Consider the following 20,818-nt stretch of genomic DNA (forward strand, 5'->3'; position numbering starts at 1 on the left):
GAACATTTTGATTTAGTTGATTTAGTAGGCTAGTTGATTTAGTTGACTTAGAACATTTTGATTTGGTTGATTTAGTAGGCTAGTTGATTTAGTTGACTCAGAACATTTTGATTTAGTTGATTTAGTAGGCTAGTTGATTTAGTTCACTTAGAACATTTTGATTTAGTTGATCGTTAATCCTTTGCTCATATTGCTTTAGGAAGAATGGCGCCACCACCACCACCACTATGTCAACTGTGCAAGTCAAGATGCGCCAGCAGCCTTGCAACTGGCAAGCTGTTCGGCATCTACTTCCAGCCGAGTTTTCGTCATGCGGCGGTAAGAAATTAGATGAAATGTAATAACTATTTTATTTTTAGTGTTGGCATTACTGCATTGTGTCATTTTGCTTATTTTACACAGATCATCCCATGCAATGTGAGGTTGAAATTCAACAAGCTGACAGGAGACACTGTGACATTTGAGACTCCTGGGGGCCGTACACTATGGAGGTCGAGAAATGACGCAATATGTCGCAAATTGGAGGAGATGGATGGGCCCGTTTCGTCGCTCGCATGCATCTTACTGGTGGTGAGTTGATCAGCTTCAACTTCCGAGCAGAAAGACCCAAGCTAGCTGTCATTTATCTCAACCTGGTGGAAGATGATGAAGATGACGAAGATGATGAAGATGATGAAGATAATGAGGACCCACTCGATGAAGATGATGAGGACCCATTTCATGAAGCCATCGTAGCTCAAAGAACAAGGCTGAGTGAGGAGGAGGTGTGCAACCTGTGGGACATAATTCCGCCACGTGCTGACTTTGTTGGGGTGCCATTCGTGACCCGCTTGACAAATACCATGGTTGATCGACATGATATGGTATGTTATACTTACAAATGCAAATTAATAGTGTGAATTACTTAGTGTACAGTCCAATGATATGGTATGTTGTGTGGAATCTAGTCGATGATATATATGTTTTAGTGTAGAGTTCGATCACATGCTTATTAATTGATATGTTTTTCTTATTCAGAAATTGGCAAAGAGCATATCTGTGAGTTATGGTATCGAGCCTGATGAAGAAGGCTCAGCTGGACTACGCCTTACTGCAAGGGGCTCCATCACAACCTGTACTTACCGCGTGGACACGGACGGTCGCACACACTTAAACTCGGTTGGGTGGAAGAAATTCCTCGATGGCAAGAATCTTCGTGTTGGACAGGCCATCCTAATTACTATCAGGAACACCAACCGCCCAGGCTTGAGGATGATGATTGTCTTCGATATCATCTAGAACTACATATGTGTGTGTGGCTATATCATCTAGAACTACATGTATGTGTGTGGCTATATCATCTAGAACTACATATGTGTGTGTGGCTATATCATCTAGAACTACATATGATGATCGTCGTCGATATCATCTAGAACTACATATGATGATGGCCGTTGATATGACCTTGTACTGCTTGAGGATGCATGTTGGCTATGCATGAAATTGTTATCTAGTACTCCCTTCCAAATTACTCATCGTGGTTTGAACTAAAACCACGACGAGTAATTTGGAACGAAGGGAGTACTACCGTACCTAGTAATGGTTTATGAATTTGATATCTACTAGCAGTACCTAGTATCTAGTATCTGAAAGGAGAACTGAAATGGGAAAATGATGAAAGATATAGCAGTAGCGAGGGATGGTGAAATCGCTACAGCTAGTTAATAGTAGCGCATTCCCAAAAAGCGCTGCTGATATCGTCAACAGTAGTAGCGCGGGTTAGGACCGCGCTACTACTATGAGTTAGTTGTAGCGCCTTATTAGTAGTGCGGCCACCTGCGCTGCTGCTAGCCTAAAAACCCGCGCTGCTGCTAGCCTTTTCCCTAGTAGTGCATGGTGCACAATTATCGTGGCGCTCCAAAGTCAAATTCCATGTTAATGTATTCACACTCAGAGTGTAAATCTTCATTGATTGAAGATATACATTACTTTGTGTGTTGCACATCTAAGTCATCAACATGCATAAGTGTTAGGATGTGTGCCTGATCACAGGACGTTAGAGGATTCCAAGATATTTAGCTCACACCGTAACTTGCAAAACCTTTTCTCATCCAAGGGCTTTGTGAAGATATCTGCAAGTTGCTCTTCAGTGTTGACGTGAATGATATCGATATCTTTCTTCATGGCATGATCTTTGAGAAAGTGATGACGAATTTCAATGTGCTTTGTCTTCGAGTGTTGGACTGGATTGTTGGCTATCTTGATGGCACTTTCGTTGTCGCAGAAGAGAGGTACTTGTTTCAGGTTGATGCCATAGTCCTTGAGAGTTTGCTTCATCCATAGAAGCTGAGCACAATAGGAACCAACAGCAATGTATTCAGATTCAGCAGTTGAGAGTGATACACAATTCTGCTTCTTTGAAGACCAACAGACAAGTGATCGTCCCAGAAAGTGACATGTTCCTGATGTTGATTTGCGATCCACCTTGTCACCAGCATAATCAGCATCCGAGAATCCAACCAAATCAAATTTTGAGCCCTTGGGATACCATAATCCGAGTGTTGGGGTGTAAGCCAAATATCTAAGAATTCGCTTCACAGCTAAGTGATGCGATTCCTTTGGTGCCGCTTGGAATCGAGCACACATGCAAACACTAAGCATAATATCTGGCCTAGATGCACATAGATAAAGTAAAGAACCAATCATGGAGCGGTATACCTTTTGATCGAACTCTTTACCATTGTCGTCGGGACCAAGGTGGGGTTTGGCTGGTATTGGCGTCGTATAACCTTTGCAGTCTTCCATTCCAAACTTCTTCAGACAATCTTTGAGGTATTTTTCTTGAGATATGAAGATGCCATTGCTTTGCTGATGAATTTGAAGACCAAGGAAGAACTTCAGTTCTCCCATCATGGACATCTGATATTGCTCTTGCATCATGTATCCAAACTCATCACTATACTTCTGGTTGGTGCAGCCGAAGATAATGTCATCCACATGTATTTGGCACACAAACAGTTCGCCATAATATGTCTTCGTGAAGAGTGTGGGATCGAGGGATCCTGGTTTGAAGCCTTTGCTCTTCAGAAAGTCTTTGATCGTATCATACCATGCGTGAGGAGCTTGTTTGAGGCCATACAGTGTTTTGTTTAGCTTGTACACCATATCAGGATATTTTGGATCTTCAAAGCCAGGTGGTTGAGCGACATATACTTCTTCTTCAATCTTGCCATTGAGAAATGCACTCTTCACATCCATTTGATATAGCAAGATGTTGTGATGATTAGCATAGGCTAGCAGTATGCGAATAGCTTCCAGCCTAGCAATAGGAGCAAATGTTTCATCGAAGTCAATCCTTCAACTTGAGTATATCCTTGAGCCACAAGACGTGCTTTGTTTCTGACGACTTGACCATGCTCATCTTGCTTGTTTCGATATATGCATTTCGTTCCAATAATGTTATGCTTGTGAGGGTCAGGTCGCTTGACAAGTTCCCAAACATTATTCAGCTTGAACTGTTGAAGTTCTTCTTGCATGGCTTGAATCCATTCAGGTTCCATAAAAGCTTCAGCAACTTTCTTGGGTTCTGATATTGACACAAATGAAAAGTGCCCACAGAAGTTTGCTAACTGTGTTGCTCTTGAGCGAGTAAGCAGACTAGGCGCATTGATGCTGTCAATTATCTTTTCAATTTGTACTTCATTTGCAACACGAGGATGAACTGGAAGAAAACCTTGCTCATGCTGATCATTGTCATCATTGGGAGGATTGTCTTTGGTCTGAGCATTGTCTTCAGGTTGATTTGGTGCAGAAATGATAAGTTCCTCTTCAGGCTGTGCTTCAGAGGGCATGATTTCACCAGTTCCCATAAGCTTGATAGATTCACAGTAAGGAGCTTCATCTAGTGTGCTTGGCAGGAGTTCTCTTTGTGAACCATTGGTTTCATCAAATCGCACATCCACTATTTCAACGATTTTGTAGTGGAAGAGGTTGAAGACTCTGTAGGAGTGCGAATCCTTTCCATAGCCAAGCATGAAGCCTTCATGAGCTTTGGGTTCAAATTTTGACTTGTGATGGGGATCCTTGATACAACACCTAGCACCAAAGACTCTGAAGTAACTGACATTTGGCTTCTTGCCAGTAAGGAGCTCATAGGATGTTTTGCCCAGAAGCTTGTGGATGTAAACACGGTTGATGATGTGACATGCAGTATCAATAGCTTCAGGCCAGAACTTTCTTGGTGTCTTGTACTCGTCGAGCATTGTTCGAGCCATCTCAATGAGGGTTCTATTCTTGCGCTCAACAATGCCGTTTTGCTGAGGTGTGTAAGGAGCAGAAAATTCATGAGTGATTCCCATTGTATCCAGATAAAGATCAAGGCTGGTGTTCTTGAATTCAGTGTCGTTATCACTTCTGATATGCTTGATCTTGACGCCATAATTGTTCATTGCTCGATTGGCGAATCGTCTGAAGACATCTTGTACTTCAGTCTTGTAGAGAATTATGTGCACCCATGTATATCTTGAGTAGTCATCAACAATGAAGAAGCCATAGAGACATGTTGTTGTTGTGAGGGTGGAGTAGTGAGTAGGACCAAATAAGTCCATGTGCAACAGCTCAAAGGGTTGAGATGATCTTTCTTGAACCTGACACCTTCGATGCCTATGACATGCTTTTTCTTGATGAGAGTGTGTAAGTTCCTCATGCCAGCATGCCCCAGCCTTCGATGCCAAAGCCAACATTCTGAAGCTTTTGCAAGAAGACATACGGCAAGCTGTGGACCTGCTGAGAAATCTACCATGTATAGATCACCTTTCCTATACCCTTCAAAGACTAGAGACTTGTCAGATTCCATTAGTACAAGGCAATGATATTTTCCAAATATCACAATCATGTTTAAGTCACAAAGCATTGAGACAGACATTAAGTTGAATCCAAGGGATTCAACAATCATCACTTTATCCATGTGTTGATCCTTTGAGATTGCAACTCTACCTAGACCCAATACCTTGCCTTTACCAGTGTCAGCAAATGTGATTTGACTCTTGTCGGATGGACGTAAGGTTGAGTCCATGAGAAGACTTCGATCACCACTCATATGATTAGTGCATCCGCTGTCAATAATCCATTCTAAAGCTTTTGGTGACATGCCCTACAGTGCAGTTAGGAGGATAGGCTTCACAAGGTATGTTGTGAAGCATAAGCATTTGATGCACACTAGGATTATCACAGCTTAGATCAAAGTTAGCACAGTATGATAGGTAAGCGATTCATATGTGGAGTACATAGTAAGTCATTTTATCATGCGTCCCTTTGTGTTTTAGGTCCCCAGCAATTATATCGGACGCCTTTGATTGCTGGCTGGAGGCCACATTCTGCAAAAGAGAGTTAATTCTTCTTCACCACCCACATTTTCAGGGGTGGCTTAGAAGCAATGAGTCTAAGTGCAGCATCTGAGAATTTCGGCTTTGAAGCCCTAGCAAATAGCCTTGCAGGAGATGAATGATACTCATGTGAATAAGCAGAAAAGTTCTTAGTTCTATGAACATAGCGGTTTGAAGACACATGCTCATATTCATGAGTCTGAGTATGATTTCCCTGCAAAACATTGGCGTTAGGGTGACTCAAGTGAGTCATGTGTTCGTATGAAGCCATTGGACCATATGATGCCTTTGGTCTGGGGTTTGTCTTCCTCCCTGGTGGTGTCATGATGACAACACTGGAAGATTCTCAAGGCAGCTTTTGGGAACCCAGATCTTCTTCATAGGAGGTCCATTCCTGCAGTTAGTACCAATATACCTGGCAAACACTTCACCATTCTGATTTTTGAATAGTTTATAGTTTGCATCAAAGGATTCATCAATGATGATAGGATTAGCACATGTAAATCTAGATAAAGTGGATGGATCCACTGAAGGTTCCTTTGCAGTAACCCATGTGGTTTTGGGATACTGCTCAGGCTTCCAGTAGGAACCATCAGCATTCATTTTCCTCTCGAACCCAACACCCTCTTTCCTAGGGTTTCGGTTCAGAATTTGCTTTCTGAGGACATCACAAAGTGTCTGATGCCCTTTTAGACTTTTATACATCCCTGTTTCAAGCAATGTCTTCAACCTAGCATTTTCATCAACAATAGCAGTGGTATCCTTGTTGGGGAACGTTGCAGAAAATTAAAAATTTTCCTACGGTTTCACCAAGATCCATCTATGAGTTCATCTAAGCAACGAGTCATGGGAGAGAGATTGCATCTACATACCACTTGTAGATCGCGTGCGGAAGCGTTTGAGAGAACGGTGATGATGGAGTCGTACTCGTCGTGATTCAAATCACTGATGACCAAGTGCCGAACGGACAACACCTCCGCGTTCAACACACGTACGGAGCGGATGACGTCTCCTCCTTCTTGATCCATCAAGGGGGAAGGAGAGGTTGATGATGATCCAGCAGCACAACGGCGTGGTGGTGGATGCAGCAGAACTCTGGCAGGGCTTCGCCAAGCTGCTGCGGGAGGAGGACGAGGTGTAGCAGGGGGAGGGGGGCGCCAATGCACAGGGTGCGGCTGCCCTCCCCCTGCCCTCCTTTATATAGGCCCCCAGGGGGGGGCGGCCCTGGGAGATTCAATCTCCCAAGGGGGCGGCGGCCAGGGGGGTGGAGTGCCCCCCAAGGCAAGTGGTGCGCCCCCCCACCTAGGGTTTCCAACCCTAGGCGCAGGAGGGGCCAAGGGGGGGCGCACCAGCCCACTAGGGGCTGGTTCCCCTCCCACTTCAGCCCACGGGGCCCTCCGGGATAGGTGGCCCCACCCGGTGGACCCCCGGGACCCTTCCAGTGGTCCCGGTACAATACCGGGTGACCCCGAAACTTTCCCGATGGCCGAAACATCACTTCCTATATATAATTCTTTACCTCCGGACCATTCCGGAACTCCTCGTGACGTCCGGGATCTCATCCGGGACTCCGAACAACTTTCGGTATGCTGCATACTCATATTCATACAACCCTAGCGTCACCGAACCTTAAGTGTGTAGACCCTACGGGTTCGGGAGACATGCAGACATGACCGAGACGGCTCTCCGGTCAATAACCAACAGCGGGATCTGGATACCCATGTTGGCTCCCACATACTCCTCGATGATCTCATCGCATGAACCACGATGTCGAGGATTCAAGCAACCCCGTATACTATTCCCTTTGTCAGACGGTATGTTACTTGCCCGAGACTCGATCGTCGGTATCCCAATACCTCGTTCAGTCTCGTTACCGGCAAGTCACTTTACTCGTACCGTAATGCATGACCCCGTGACCAGACACTTGGTCACTTTGAGCTCATTATGATGATGCACTACCGAGTGGGCCCAGTGATACCTCTCCGTTATACGGAGTGACAAATCCCAGTCTCGATCCGTGTCAACCCAACAGACACTTTCGGAGATACCTGTAGTGCACCTTTATAGTCACCCAGTTACGTTGTGACGTTTGGTACACCCAAAGCACTTCTACGGTATCCGGGAGTTACACGATCTCATGGTCTAAGGAAAAGATACTTGACATTGGAAAAGCTCTAGCAAAATGAACTACACGATCTTGTGCTATGCTTAGGATTGGGTCTTGTCCATCACATCATTCTCCTAATGATGTGATCCCGTTGTCAACGACATCTAATGTCTATAGTCAGGAAACCATGACTATATGTTGACCAACGAGCTAGTCAACTAGAGGCTTACTAGGGACGTATTGTGGTCTATGTATTCACACGTGTATTACGATTTCCGGATAATACGATTATAGCATGAATAAAAGACAATTATCATGAACAAGGAAATATAATAATAATCCTTTTATTATTGCCTCTAGGGCATATTTCCAACAATCCTCAGCAGAGGGGTTAGTTGCCACATCAGTAGTTGAAGACAGAGCAACAGTAGCAGCAGTGGAACATTCAGCAACAGAGGCAGCGTTATCACACTCAATGCATTTTAAGCATGGTGGTTCAAATCCATCCCGAGCGGGACTGATCTGTTGAGCGCGAAATGACTCATTCTCTTTTTGAAGATCTTCATGAGTCGCTTTCAATTTCTCAAGCTCTTGCTTCCTTTGAAGATAATCATAGGAGAGCTTTTCATAAGTGGTTGAGAGCGTCTCATGAAGACTTTCAAGTTCTTGATACTTAGCATGAAGATTTTTTATGTCTTCAACTAAGGACTGTGAACGTGTCATTTACGTGTCCAACAGGTCATCGCTTTTGTCTAACAGTTTTTGAGTATGTTCCATAGCCCTTTGTTGTTCAGTAGCAATTTTAGCAAGTGTTTTGTAGCTGGGTTTAGATTCACAATCAGAGTCATCTTCACTTGATGTTTGAAAGTAAGCATCGCGCGATTTTACCTTGGCACCGCGTGCCATGAAGTAGTAGGTGGGAGCAAGATCGTCCTTGTCATCATCAGCGTTGGTGTGGGAGTCATTGTCTTCAGTGTTGAAGATGGACTTGGCAACGTAGGCTGTGGCTAGAGCCAGACTTGCAACGCCAGAGTCGGACTCAGCTTCAGATTCCACCTCTGGCTCCTCGGAAGCAGACTCCTCCTCTGAATCCATTTCCTTGCCAACAAAAGCACGAGCCTTGCCAGATGAGCTCTTCTTATGAGATGAGGACTTTGATGTGGACTTGGAAGAAGACTTTGATGATTTTTCTTCTTCTTGTCATCAGAGTCATATTCCTTGCTCTTCTTCTTCTTCTTCTCGTTGTCCCACTGAGGACACTCAGAGATGTAGTGCCTAGGCTTCTTACACTTGTGACATGTTCTCTTCTTGTTGTCTTGAGTGGAAGCTTCATCATTTCTTGAACTGGATCGTGAAGACTTTCTGAAGCCCTTCTTCTTGGTGAATTTCTGGAACTTCTTCACAAGCATAGCAAGCTCCCTTCCAATGTCTTCAGGATCATCAGAACCGCAGTCAGATTCTTCTTCTTCAGATGAGGAAACAACTTTTGCCTTCAAAGCATGAGTTCGGCCATAGTTGGGGCCATAGATATCTCTTTTCTCAGAAAGCTGGAACTCATGTGTGTTGAGCCTCTCAAGTATATCAGACGGATCGAGAGTCTTGAAGTCAGGACTTTCTTGTATCATGAGGGCAAGGGTGTCAAAGGAGCTGTCAAGGGATCTCAGTAGCGTCTTGACGATTTCATGCTTGGTGATCTCAGTGGTGCCGAGAGCCTGAAGCTCATTTGTGATGTCGGTGAGGTGATCAAACGTGAGCTGGACATTTTCATTGTCGTTTCTCTTGAAGCGGTTGAAGAGATTGCGAAGAACACTGATCCTCTGGTCTCTCTGTGTAGAGACGCCTTCATTGACCTTGTACAGCCAGTCCTAGACTAGCTTTGATGTTTCCAGAGCACTCACACGGCCATACTGTCCTTTTGTTAGATGACCACAGATGATGTTCTTTGCAGTCGAGTCCAGTTGAATGAACTTCTTGACATCAGTAGGGGTGACACCTTCACCAGTTTTGGGAATGCCATTCTTGACGACATACCAGAGGTCAACATCAATGGCTTCAAGATGCATGCGCATCTTATTCTTCCAGTAGGGATATTCAGTTCCATCGAACACGGGGCAGGCAGCGGATACTTTGATTATCCCTGCAGTCGACATAGCTAAACTCCAGGTGGTTAAACCGAATCACACAGAACAAGGGAGTACCTTGCTCTGATACCAATTGAAAGTGCTAGTTATCGACTAGAGGAGGGGGGGGGGTGAATAGGCGATTTTTATCTAAGTCTTCAAAACATGGAAGTTTCGAAGACAAACAATAGAAATGACCTAATTGATATGCAGCGGAAGATAAACTACAACAAGCAAGCCATAGTCAAGTATGCAATAGCGTTAATGTATGAAGACTAATAGCAGCTAGGTAGTAGGATCAGGATGGAAGATAGTATGAAGCCAATCAACAATAGTAGTCAAGCAATGAAGTCAATCAGATAAGACAGATAGGCAACGACTTCACGAAGACAAACTCAAAGTAAAGGAGGGAAGAGATAGAACCAGTCACTTGTTGAAGGCACATGATTTGTTGGACCAGTTTCAGTTGCTGTGACAACTATACGTCTGGTTAGGGAGGCTGAGATTCAACTCAGAAGACCGTGTCTTCACCTTATTCCCCTTGAGCTAAGGACACTTAGTCCTCGCCCAATCACTCTGGTAAGTCTTCAAGGTAGACTTCCAAACCTTCACAGACTTCATTCACCCGGCAATCCACATTGACTCTTGGATGCTCAGAACGCAACGCCTAACCGGCTGGAGGATTCACAGTCCTCAAGTGTAATAAGTCTTCAGGTCATACAGACAGAAAGACTTCAGTGATGCCTAACACTCTTTGGCTCTGGGTGTTTGGGCTTTGTCCTCGCAAGGATTTCTCTCTCTCAAATGCTTCGAGGTGGGTTGCTCTTAAAACGACAAAAGCCGTAAACTAACTCTGAGCAGCCACCAATTTATGGTGTAGGGGGTGGGCTATTTATAGCCACAAGGCAACCCGACCTGATTTGTCCGAAATGACCCTGGGTCACTAAGGAACTGACACGTGTTCCAACGGTCAGTTTCAAACACACGCGACAACTTTACTTGGGCTACAAGCAAAGCTGACTCATCTAGCTCTGGATAAGATTTGCTCTCATTGTCTTCGCTCGAAGACATAGGATTTGGGTTGAGCATCACTTCAGTCACTCTGACTTAGTTCACTTGGACCCCACTTAACAGTACAGTGGTTCCTATGACTCAACAAAGAAGAAAAGGAAACAAACCACACAGTCTTCGCGCTCCATAGTCTTCACGCAATGTCTTCTCATGTCATAGTCTTCAATATGAATATCTTCTCATACCACCATTGTCTTCAATGTCTTCATACATTTTTAGAGGTCATCTCCGGTAGGTAAACCGAATCAATGAGGGACACTACCTGCGTTATCCTGCAATTCTCACAAACGCATTAGTCCCTCAACCAACTTTGTCGTCAATACTCCAAAACCAACTAGGGGTGGCACTAGATGCACTTACAGAAACTAAGGGATATTAAGGCCTCCTTTTAATAGAGAACCGGAACAAAGCATTAGGACATGGTGAATACATGAACTCCTCAAACTATGGTCATCACCGGGAGTGGTCCCGATTATTGTCACTTCGGGGTTGCCGGATCATAACACATAGTAGGTGACTATAGACTTGCAAGATAGGATCAAGAACTCACATATATTCATGAAAACATAATAGGTTCAGATCTGAAATCATGGCACTCGGGTCCTAGTGACAAGCATTAAGCATAGCAAAGTCATAGCAACATCAATCTCAGAACATAATGGATACTAGGGATCAAACCCTAACAAAACTAACTCGATTACATGATAAATCTCATCCAACCCATCATCGTCCAGCAAGCCTACGATGGAATTACTCACGCACGGCGGTGAGCATCATGAAATTGGTGATGGAGGATGGTTGATGATGACGACGGCGACGTATCCCCCTCTCCGGAGCCCCGAACGGACTCCAGATCAGCCCTCCCGAAAGAGATTAGGGCTTGGCGGCGGCTCCGTATCGTAAAACGCGATGATTTCTTCTCTCTGATTTTTTTCTCCTCGAAAGCCAATATATGGAGTTGGAGTTGGCGTCGGAGGGCTTCCAGGGGGCCCACGGGGTAGGGGGGCGCGCCCCCACCCTTGTGGACAGGGTGTGGGCCCCCTGGTCTTCATCTTTGGCGAGGATTTTTTATTATTTATTCTAAGATATTCCGTGGAGTTTCAGGTCATTCCGAGAACTTTTGTTTTCTGCACATAAAATAACATCATGGCAATTCTGCTGAAAACAGCGTCAGTCCGGGTTAGTTCCATTCAAATCATACAAGTTAGAGTCCAAAACAAGGGCAAAAGTGTTTGGAAAAGTAGATACGACGGAGACGTATCATTCACCAACGCCGTTGTTTGCTACATGAAAGAGTGACGTTGTTGAGAATCGATCTTAGCTATCAGAGGAGATGACCTTCATTCTTAGTCTGTATCAGTCGGTTACCCTTGTCTACCATAAACCCCATGCACCAATTACCACAGATCGAGGCCAAGGAACACTTTTTTCTTCCCCTTTTACCATGCTAGGTTTGCCAGTTCCTAATGACGGCTTATTGAATATCACGACAGTTTCACACAAAAATAAAAGACACAATACTTCACTCATACTTACCCAAGTTATGCAGGATGTTATGATGTAATTGGTGAAATATAGGTGACAATTCTGAAGAATCTCGATGTAACCTTTAAGTTTATCTGGAATGCTTGTCATTTTTTACGTTGTAGTTTATTTCACCCAATGTACTTTTATCGTGTTTTTGAGATAGTATATATCTCATTCATAAAACAATCAGTAAAACGAAACTAGAAAGACAACAAAACCTAGCAATACCCCAAAAGACTCCAACTAAAAAAGAAAATTACAATCAAGATCAAAGAATCCAATGAGCTACCACAGTGGCCACCAAAGGAAAAGGGAACAAAACACCTTTTACCCAAGTTAGACGCGGCTCCATCGCTTGTCTGCAGTTTTTTGGATGTCCAACCCAAAGACGAAGCAATTGTCATTGAAAGAATCTGTCCGGAGCAGCACCCCGGACATGCCATCGTACTCAAGATGTGAGACCCCCATGCGACTACATCGGAGAAGGACCTGACCCGCTATCCTCCACCATCTTCCAGTTGCCGTCGACATAGATCACCGTCGGCACCTGCCCTTGAACAACCTCTCCTGCTCCGCACCGACGCCTGATCAGACGTCGTCCCAACGGCAAACCCCGAGGACTCAAGTCCACCACAAGGATGCCGTCGCCGCCACAAAATCCATACTTGAACAGACTAGTTTCCAAATCCATCACCGACCATGGAGCACAATGCCCCGTCAGGGAAAGAGCCGGTGGTTCTTTATTCAGCACCGTTGTCGTCGTCACCTAAGCCATGCCATCGAGTTACCAAAACCTAAACTAGTAGGACCCTAAACCTATAGCCTACATAGGTCGGCATACGCGAGGTTCGACGACCACCCTCACCACCGAAGACCAAGAGGTCGTTAGCGTGGGAAGCCATTGAAAGACGACCCCGAAGACTTGTCGCACTTGGAGAGGGTAGATTACATTTCATTTCTTACATGAGAAGAAAGAAAACCGAACTTGTTTGTATTTCCACCCTGTTTGAACCAATAAAATCGAATAGGCTACTCATGTAAAAAAATCCGAATAATAAACACATCCATGGTCCATAGACACACATGTACGCGCATTGTGACCTGATGGGCGGTGTATATTCCACGGACTCCACACGCCCCGCCGAGTATAACAACACAACATATAACAATAAGTAAAAAAGAAAAACCTTATAAAATAGACACGTTGATGGACAGTGTATGTTCCACGGACTCCACACGCCAACACAATAATCAGGACACACACGAGCTGTCCAAACACGATGAATGAATTTGGAAAGAAACACAAACCGTCTGTTTGTTTGGCAAGGAAGGAAGGAGAAGGCCCCACCCGTCGGCGACCCGGGCCGCCGTGCGGGAGGGGCTGGTTGGGTTTTCAAACCCTACTCCTGCTCCCCTCCGACACAAGCCACGCCCACGCACGGTACACAGGACTCTTTTCCCCCTTCCCAATCCAGCTACCACTATTATTATTTTTCCAGCAATATTTATATACTCCAGCTCCCCTCCTGCCCGCCCGGTCTAGCTTCGTTCCTTCGTCCGTCCGTCCGAGGGTGCGTGCGCGTGCGGCGATACGACACACGGGACTCACGCGCGGCGGCGGCGGCGGCGGCGAGTGAGCGAGGGTTTTGCCTGCTGCTCCCCCGACGCGGCGGCGGCGGGAGTGGCCGTCGGATCCGGAGGGAGGCGCCTGCAGCGCCATGAGGGGCGGCGGCCGGGGAGGCGGGGGCGGCGGGGGCGGCGGGAGGGGGCAGCAGCGGGAGCAGCAGCAGGCCCGCGGCGCCGCGGCGGCGGGGGACGGGGCGGAGATCCCGCAGGCCTCGCGGAAGCTCGTGCAGGGGCTCAAGGGGATCCTCGCCGACCGCACCGAGGCCGAGATCTACGCCACGCTCCTCGACTGCGCCATGGACCCCGACGTCGCCGTCGAGCGCCTCATCTCCCAAGGTACCCTCGCCCCCCCCCCCCCCCTCCCCCCCGCCTGGAATTCCACTCGTCTATCACTCAGCGGCGCCGGCCAGCGCTAGGGTTTGGTTCGGCCCCGCCCTCCAGTCGATTGGCGTGCGTGCGTGTTAGCTAGCCCGCGCAGCTCGTTAGTGATTTCCTCACGGCCCCCTGCCGTTGTAACTCCCAGCGTGGACCCTCGCTATCGCGCTAGAGTCGTATCGCTTGCCAATCTGGCCCGGATTTCTGACACGACGATGTAGGGCAAGGCATGTGATTTGTATGTATGTATGTATGTATGTGCTGTTAGTTTGATCCAATGCGGATTTGCAGTGTTCAATAATGAGGAAAGCAGTTTTGATTTTGCTGTGTGAGGAAGCAGCAGCAGGTGATGTAAGCAGGTCCAGTTTAGTGGCTTGATCTGTGTGCTCCTGCACTCTTAAGTAGGTTGCATAAATAGGATATCGGTTGTCCAGGTAGATTATCCACATTTAATATCTTCGTCCATGGTTGACTTATGGGGCTCTTGTGTAAAGGCTGCACATTGCATTGAGGTTGTAGATAGTGTAGAAGCTTTCACTTGGGAGATTAATTTGGCATTTATTGTGTTCTGAGTGTTATATACATGCATTGATTATTGGTGCATCATTCCTTTTTGTTCAAAAGAGTGGCAGTTATTTTGTGTGTTTGAAACTAGTACATTTGGTAATCTTTTTATTCTTGGGAAACAAGTCTATTAACTCACTAGAGACGATGGCAATGGCCTTTCTTTGCAGTAAGAGCCGAATGGAAGATCCTCCTGTTCGTTTGTTTCTGTGGATCATACCTGTCCTATGCTCATGCTTTATCTAATGCTTACCTACACATATGATATTTTCCTACACAAGCAACTAACTATATGTTGGCAAGTTATCTAACTCTATTGTCATGTTTGTTCAGATCCCTTTCATGAAGTGAGGAGAAAGCGTAGCAACAAAAAGGAGGTCAGTACATAGAGAATCCTTGAGCTTCAAACAATACAACTTCGTTGGAGATATTCTTCAGTGCAATTTTGTTATTTCTGTTGTTTAAGTATATGCCACTTGCCCGTTCTCCTGACAAACTCTTATCACCTGCAGGTAAAAGCTCCTCAGGAAACAAGGTCTCGCCCATTCTATAAACCTGCATACCGAGGTTCTAAGGTTGGTTTGGATCGAGGTGGACGTGGTTACTCTGGTCCAGGAGGTAACGTGCTAACTTCTGTATTGTGATATCATAATGAAGTTTGATATTGTACAGTCTAACTCATTTTGTGTATGTTATCAACATGACAACATATGAGCAGACTCAACTGCTAGCGCTAAAGGTCCTATCAAGAAGGAAACAGAGTTACTTCCACCACCAAACACGTCAACCTCTGATGCTGTCAAGGGGAGCAATCCTATGGAAACAATTTCAGAAGCTGGGTATGTAAATATTGATTATATTAGTTAATTTTTTGCTCCTAGTTTTGTTGCACTTCTTTAGCAGTTCTGTTATTCTCTGTTGTAATTGTTGATCGATTGATTTACGTAGTGTCTGATCCATTCTTCTCTTAGGAAAATCAAGTAGAACAAAATTACATCACATGTTTCTGTAGTTTATTAACTGTTAAGCACCGTTAGATGATTTCACCCTTGTTAGCTTTCTTCCTAGATAACTTCCTAGATAAGGAACATAGCCAACTCTTTGTTGCAACACTTGGTACAAGGCTGATAGCAGAGCGAGGGGGGGTTGGCCTTGGCAGGACCATGATCCATTGTGCATGCTTGATTCTGTAATTTGACGATTAGGGAGAGATGGACCATGTGCTCAGAGCTGCCCTGTCTTCTAATTTTCATTTTATCTCTGCATTGTACATGTTTGATTCTTCATGTTCTGTGTTTTCAGAAAAAATATGTGTGTTTCTATCAGCCGTTTAGAACCATTACAAATTGGAACAGTAGCTTTTTTAGTTTTTATATGATGCACAGCTTCACTCGCTTGTTTATGCATTGTATGCTAAGACTACTTGGTAATGCAAGTACATAGCTCGAGGACTTCCTTGGCAGACTTCCTAACCTTTTGTGCTTTTGTTACCAGTAATTTAGCTGATGCGAAGTCTACCAGTTTCCAGCCTCCGCAAGTGCAGCATGGTTGGGGTGGGGTGCCAGGGCGCCCTTCTTTGGCTGAAATAGTGAAGATGGGCAGGCCTCAAGCTAAATCTGGGGCCAGACCGGTTGCAAATAATGCTGCCAAGCCAGCTGTTGGTGGTTCAGTCGCTGCCAATGCAAATCTTAACACAGTTTTGCCGTCTGAAGGGGACCGGGTCACAGCTGAGAAATTACCAAATGGCACTATTCAGCCCCCCTCTGTACCTAAGGAGGACTCTGTTGGCATATTACCTCCAGGACAGGGGTCTGATGTGCCAGAAGGCATTGGTGCTGCTTCCGCAAATGTGAGTGCACCAAGATCATTTACCCTGGAGGTCAAGAATGACGGCGCTGGAGATGCCAACGAGCAAACTAAGGAGACAAGTGCAAGCAATGCCACTGGCCTAACATCTCCAGGACCATTATCCCCGTCTGATGAAGGCACGGTCTTGAATAATGACTTGATAGAGAAAACAGATGGCTATCTCTCTGATGAACATTCATTTGAACACAACCAAAGTAAGTTATGAAAGATGTCATTTACCTCTTTGCATCTGTACTTTCATTTGTGCCTATGTGAAGATCTGTTATGCTAGGACATGTTGGAGTTACTATTTCTGTATGACCCTGAGCTGTTTTTATTTTTTGATGCATGTTTATTGCTTATTATCAGCTCACCCACTGGCAAACAAGCATGTCTTACCTACGAAACACAAGGTTCAGTGTGATGTGGTACATCAAACCCTGAATTTTGTGCCTCTTTTCTGAATTCTTTTTACCTAGGGTCTCCCGGACTGTAGAGCTTATGCATACCTCTTTCTGTATTTCATGTTGCATGCTTCCTCCTTGTCTAACTGACCAGAATTCCCTGTCTTTCTAGTCACTTTCTCTTTTGTTAATTATATAGATCGTCTTTCTCAATTTTAATGATTTCATCCTTCTAGATGCAGATTCAAATGGTGATATGTCTACTACAGCGTATCAGTTGGAAGACTTGACCATACATGAGGAAAACAGACCAAAACCATCTGATGATAACCCAGCTGTAATAATCCCAGGCCACCTTCAGGTTTCCAATGCTGATTTTGCGCACTTGACATTCGGTAGTTTTGTGTCTGGGACACTCGATGCATCATGCTCCATGATGCCTGCCAATAGTGACGTGGAGGTCGCAGCAGTTCCTGATAACCAGTCAGGGGACCAATGCGATGTCAGGTATGAATTTCTTCATCAAATTCTTTACGCCCCTTTCATCATGTGAAGTCCTTCATTTTCAGTATCTCCACCGTCTTCCATCATGTGACATTTTTGAGTCCTTCATTTTCAGAATCCACGAATTTGAAAACAAGGAGACAGTAACTCCTGCAGCCAACGAGTACATTGCTTCTGCACCAGAAAGTAATGCGGAGAATCCTGATATTACATCAGCACAACAGTCTGATGTGGGAAGAGCTGATTTACTGGATGTTACAAACAACACCGAATACAATTTATCATCTGATTATGCCACGTCAAGTGCAGTACAACCAGAGCCTACCGTGCAGACTTATCTGCAGGACAATCGTCAAATGCAAAACATTTCTCCCCTCTCTAACTTCATGGTATATGCTCATTTCTTATCTTGGTTTATTTTATAAGAACTTCCATTGATATGTTGTTATTTTCCATATATGTACATGTAAATTTGGAGTTGTGATTATTTTGATATATCACATCTACCACCAATGTTGATCCAAAATGAAGAAACCAACTACCTGACCTAATAGTGGATAAAAATGCCCTGGTGCAAACTGTATTAATTGTATTTGCTAACCTGTGATTCCAAAATCCAGTTAAAGAAAGTCCTGCTCTGGCTTCATTCTCATTGACAAACTTGTTTTATTACTCGCAGCAAGGAAATATGCCAAATGGCCTATTGCCACCAGCAATGCCGCCTTTCCGTGAGCTGGATCCAGCATTCTCGCTGCTGCTTACTAACCCTCCATTGGCTACAATGGTTCATGGTACACCACAATCGTCTGTGAACAATGCAACTGTTTCTTCACAGCCACAAGAGGTATGAGCACGTCACTGAATCATGGACTAGACGACAACTCTTTTGAGAGTAGCCATGTGTTACAAATTCTATATGTACGAATTCATTCTGGTAAAAGGGTAAAATATATTTGTTTGGTGAGGAACATGGGTTAGCTGTATACAGTTTTACTTGCTGCACTCTAAAATGTGCCTGGAAGTTGCAGCCTGCAACCAGGATAACTCTTGCTTACTGCTCTTAGTGCAGCTATGCTGCATATTAATTGTTAACTATGCCCAGAGTGTTAGCAATCAATTTTTTTGGTCATGTTTGGTCAAATCCTGTTGTAGTTACATCTGCCTCGTGCTTTATTTTGTTCAGTTCTGTGTCTTGTGGCTAGCAACACTTACATTTGTGCCTAACTCTGCGTGGGCATTTTTTCTCTAGAGAGCTAAATTGTAGCTGTATTACTCATTAGGATTTTATTATGCTGTTATTTGTGTTACTGAAAAAGCTGCAATTCTGCTGTTCTCTTGTCACATTAGATGTTCAGTTTTCTTAGTTATTTCTGCAGCACCATTCTAATATGGTTTGTTCTTGTAGAATGTTAATCAAGGTGGTTTATCCAACCCACAGTTGACCCACTCTCAGGGAAACACCGGCATTGCTCCAGGTCCTCCTCTGCCTCACCATCTTGCTGCCCTTCATCCTTATGCTCAAGGAGGGCTTCCCCTTGGATATGCAAACATGATCGGATACCCATCTTTGCCGCAAAGCTATGCGTATCTCCCGCCTGCTGCCTATCAGCAAGCATACATGAACAGCGGTCTATTCCACCAAGGCGCAGCTGCAGCTCCCAACTCTGGCGTAAAATACCCAATGCCACAATACAAGAGCAATGTTCCTCTCGGGAGCCTTCCACAGCCAGCCTCGATGCTCTCCAACTACGTTGGAGGTTTCGGGACTGCAAATGGCATGCCTCAAAACTTTGCCCTGAACCAAAGCAATCCGTCGGCAACCACAGCTCCTGGGTTTGATGGAGCAATGCCCTCCCAATACAAGGATGGAAACCCCTACATGTCTCTACAGCAGGTAAGAGATTCACGCAAGAGCGGTTGAACTAGATTTATATTAGGAAAATTGCTAACTTCAATGTTTGTCTGTGCAGGGCGAGAACCCTGCAATGTGGATGCATGGAGCTGGTTCGCGAGGAATGCCGCCTCTTGCTGCCAACCCCTTGTATGGCTACCAAGGGCAGCAGGGCTACCAGGGGCAGCAGGGCCACCAGGGCGGCCTTAGGCAGGGGCAGATGCCGTCGCAGTACGGCGCAGCGCTCGGGCAGTCGCAGCCAGGCCTAGGACCCGAACACCGAAACCCCAGCGACGGAAACTTGAGCGCCGCCGCCGCCGCCGCCCAGGCTAACCAAATGTGGCCGAATGGCTACTGATTCAGCCCCCCCCTTGTCAGTTCAGTCGTCCTGAATAGAGATATAGAGTTGGTAGCTACTGTGAAATTTTGAAGAGAGGCCCGTGAGATGTGTTCCAGCATGTTCAACCTGTAGTGTTTCCTAGGGACCTCGGCTGTAGCTCAACTTGTTTATTTTCAGATCAGATAGAAAAGAACGGTTTATTGTCTGTTTGTCTGTTTGTTCTTCTTTCTTTTTTTCTGTCGTTTATTTATTACATATATTGTGTAACAATAAACCAGAAAATATCTATCTAACAAAGCAGCACCATTAACTTTTGAGGAGGAGGAACATGAGCTCTGTCTGTGTTTTCTGCTCGAAGTTGGCAATAATCTTTAGAAAGTTAATAGGAGTCTTTGAAAGATATTTTGAAATGGAAAGCTCATTTAGATTTTTGGAAGTTCACACCATGCCAAACTTTATTTATGCAATTTATGTTCTATTTGTTTATAGCTCAAAACTTGTGTACTCCGTCGGTTTCAAAAGAACTGAATAGATTTGTCCCAAGTCGTAATAACCTGAACATCAAATTAGTTTTGAGAGATTTCCAATTATGAGTACGAGAATCTGCTAAAAAAAAATACGAGTACCGCAAAAGACATGAAAATTGGTTAGTCAATCTTAAAGCAAGTTTGACCTAAAAACAAACTTACTTTACTTATTTTGAAACAAAGGTTTTTGAATGTTTTTTTTATAGAAAACTGATCTATTCATCATGGCAGTATAAAGAAGACATAAATAATAAAAATTACATCCATGTCCATAGACCTTCCATGAAGCGAGCTGAAGGCATGCTGTCGTCATCACCCCTCCCTCATCAAGACAATCGGGAAGTCACCGTGTTAAGGTACCGCAAGACCAACGCACTAGAACAACAACTGCCGTAGATGAACAGAAGTATAGATCAAAAGGATCAAATAAGACAAGATCTCCCACCGAAGACCACCTCTCTGGATCCTCGAATTGAAAGAGAGATTGAGAGGGATCAAGAATCCCAATTCTCGCCGCTTCGCCTAGCAGCACAACGCTTGTATTGCTCTCC

General features: G+C 44.9%; 1 protein-coding gene across 2 annotated transcripts; it reads left to right on the forward strand.

The window, feature by feature from the left end:
* Positions 1–13,713: 13,713 nt before the first annotated feature.
* On the forward strand, positions 13,714–19,945 carry LOC123148333 (uncharacterized). Of its 2 annotated transcripts, none has more exons than XM_044567730.1 (10): positions 13,714–14,150; positions 15,087–15,130; positions 15,266–15,371; positions 15,472–15,592; positions 16,248–16,816; positions 17,248–17,512; positions 17,625–17,898; positions 18,189–18,353; positions 18,915–19,403; positions 19,480–19,945. In XM_044567730.1, exons 1-10 carry the CDS (start codon positions 13,907–13,909, stop codon positions 19,756–19,758), a joined length of 2,556 nt encoding a protein of 851 aa, XP_044423665.1. In that variant the 5' UTR covers positions 13,714–13,906; the 3' UTR covers positions 19,759–19,945. The 2 variants fall into 2 exon arrangements, with proteins under 2 accessions (XP_044423665.1, XP_044423657.1); XM_044567722.1 differs by having other exon boundaries at positions 13,716–14,150; positions 17,242–17,512.
* Positions 19,946–20,818: the final 873 nt, after the last annotated feature.

Source organism: Triticum aestivum, chromosome 1B (genome assembly GCF_018294505.1).
Source record: "Triticum aestivum cultivar Chinese Spring chromosome 1B, IWGSC CS RefSeq v2.1, whole genome shotgun sequence".
Lineage (NCBI taxonomy): Eukaryota > Viridiplantae > Streptophyta > Magnoliopsida > Poales > Poaceae > Triticum > Triticum aestivum.

Coding starts and splice junctions, on each gene's coding strand:
- LOC123148333 (XM_044567722.1), top strand. CDS start 13,907: ATGAGGGGCGGCGGCCGGGGAGGCGGGGGCGGCGGGGGCGGCGGGAGG. Junction 15,372..15,471: donor TGGTTACTCTGGTCCAGGAG/GTAACGTGCTAA, acceptor ACATATGAGCAG/ACTCAACTGCTAGCGCTAAA. Junction 19,404..19,479: donor CCTACATGTCTCTACAGCAG/GTAAGAGATTCA, acceptor TTGTCTGTGCAG/GGCGAGAACCCTGCAATGTG.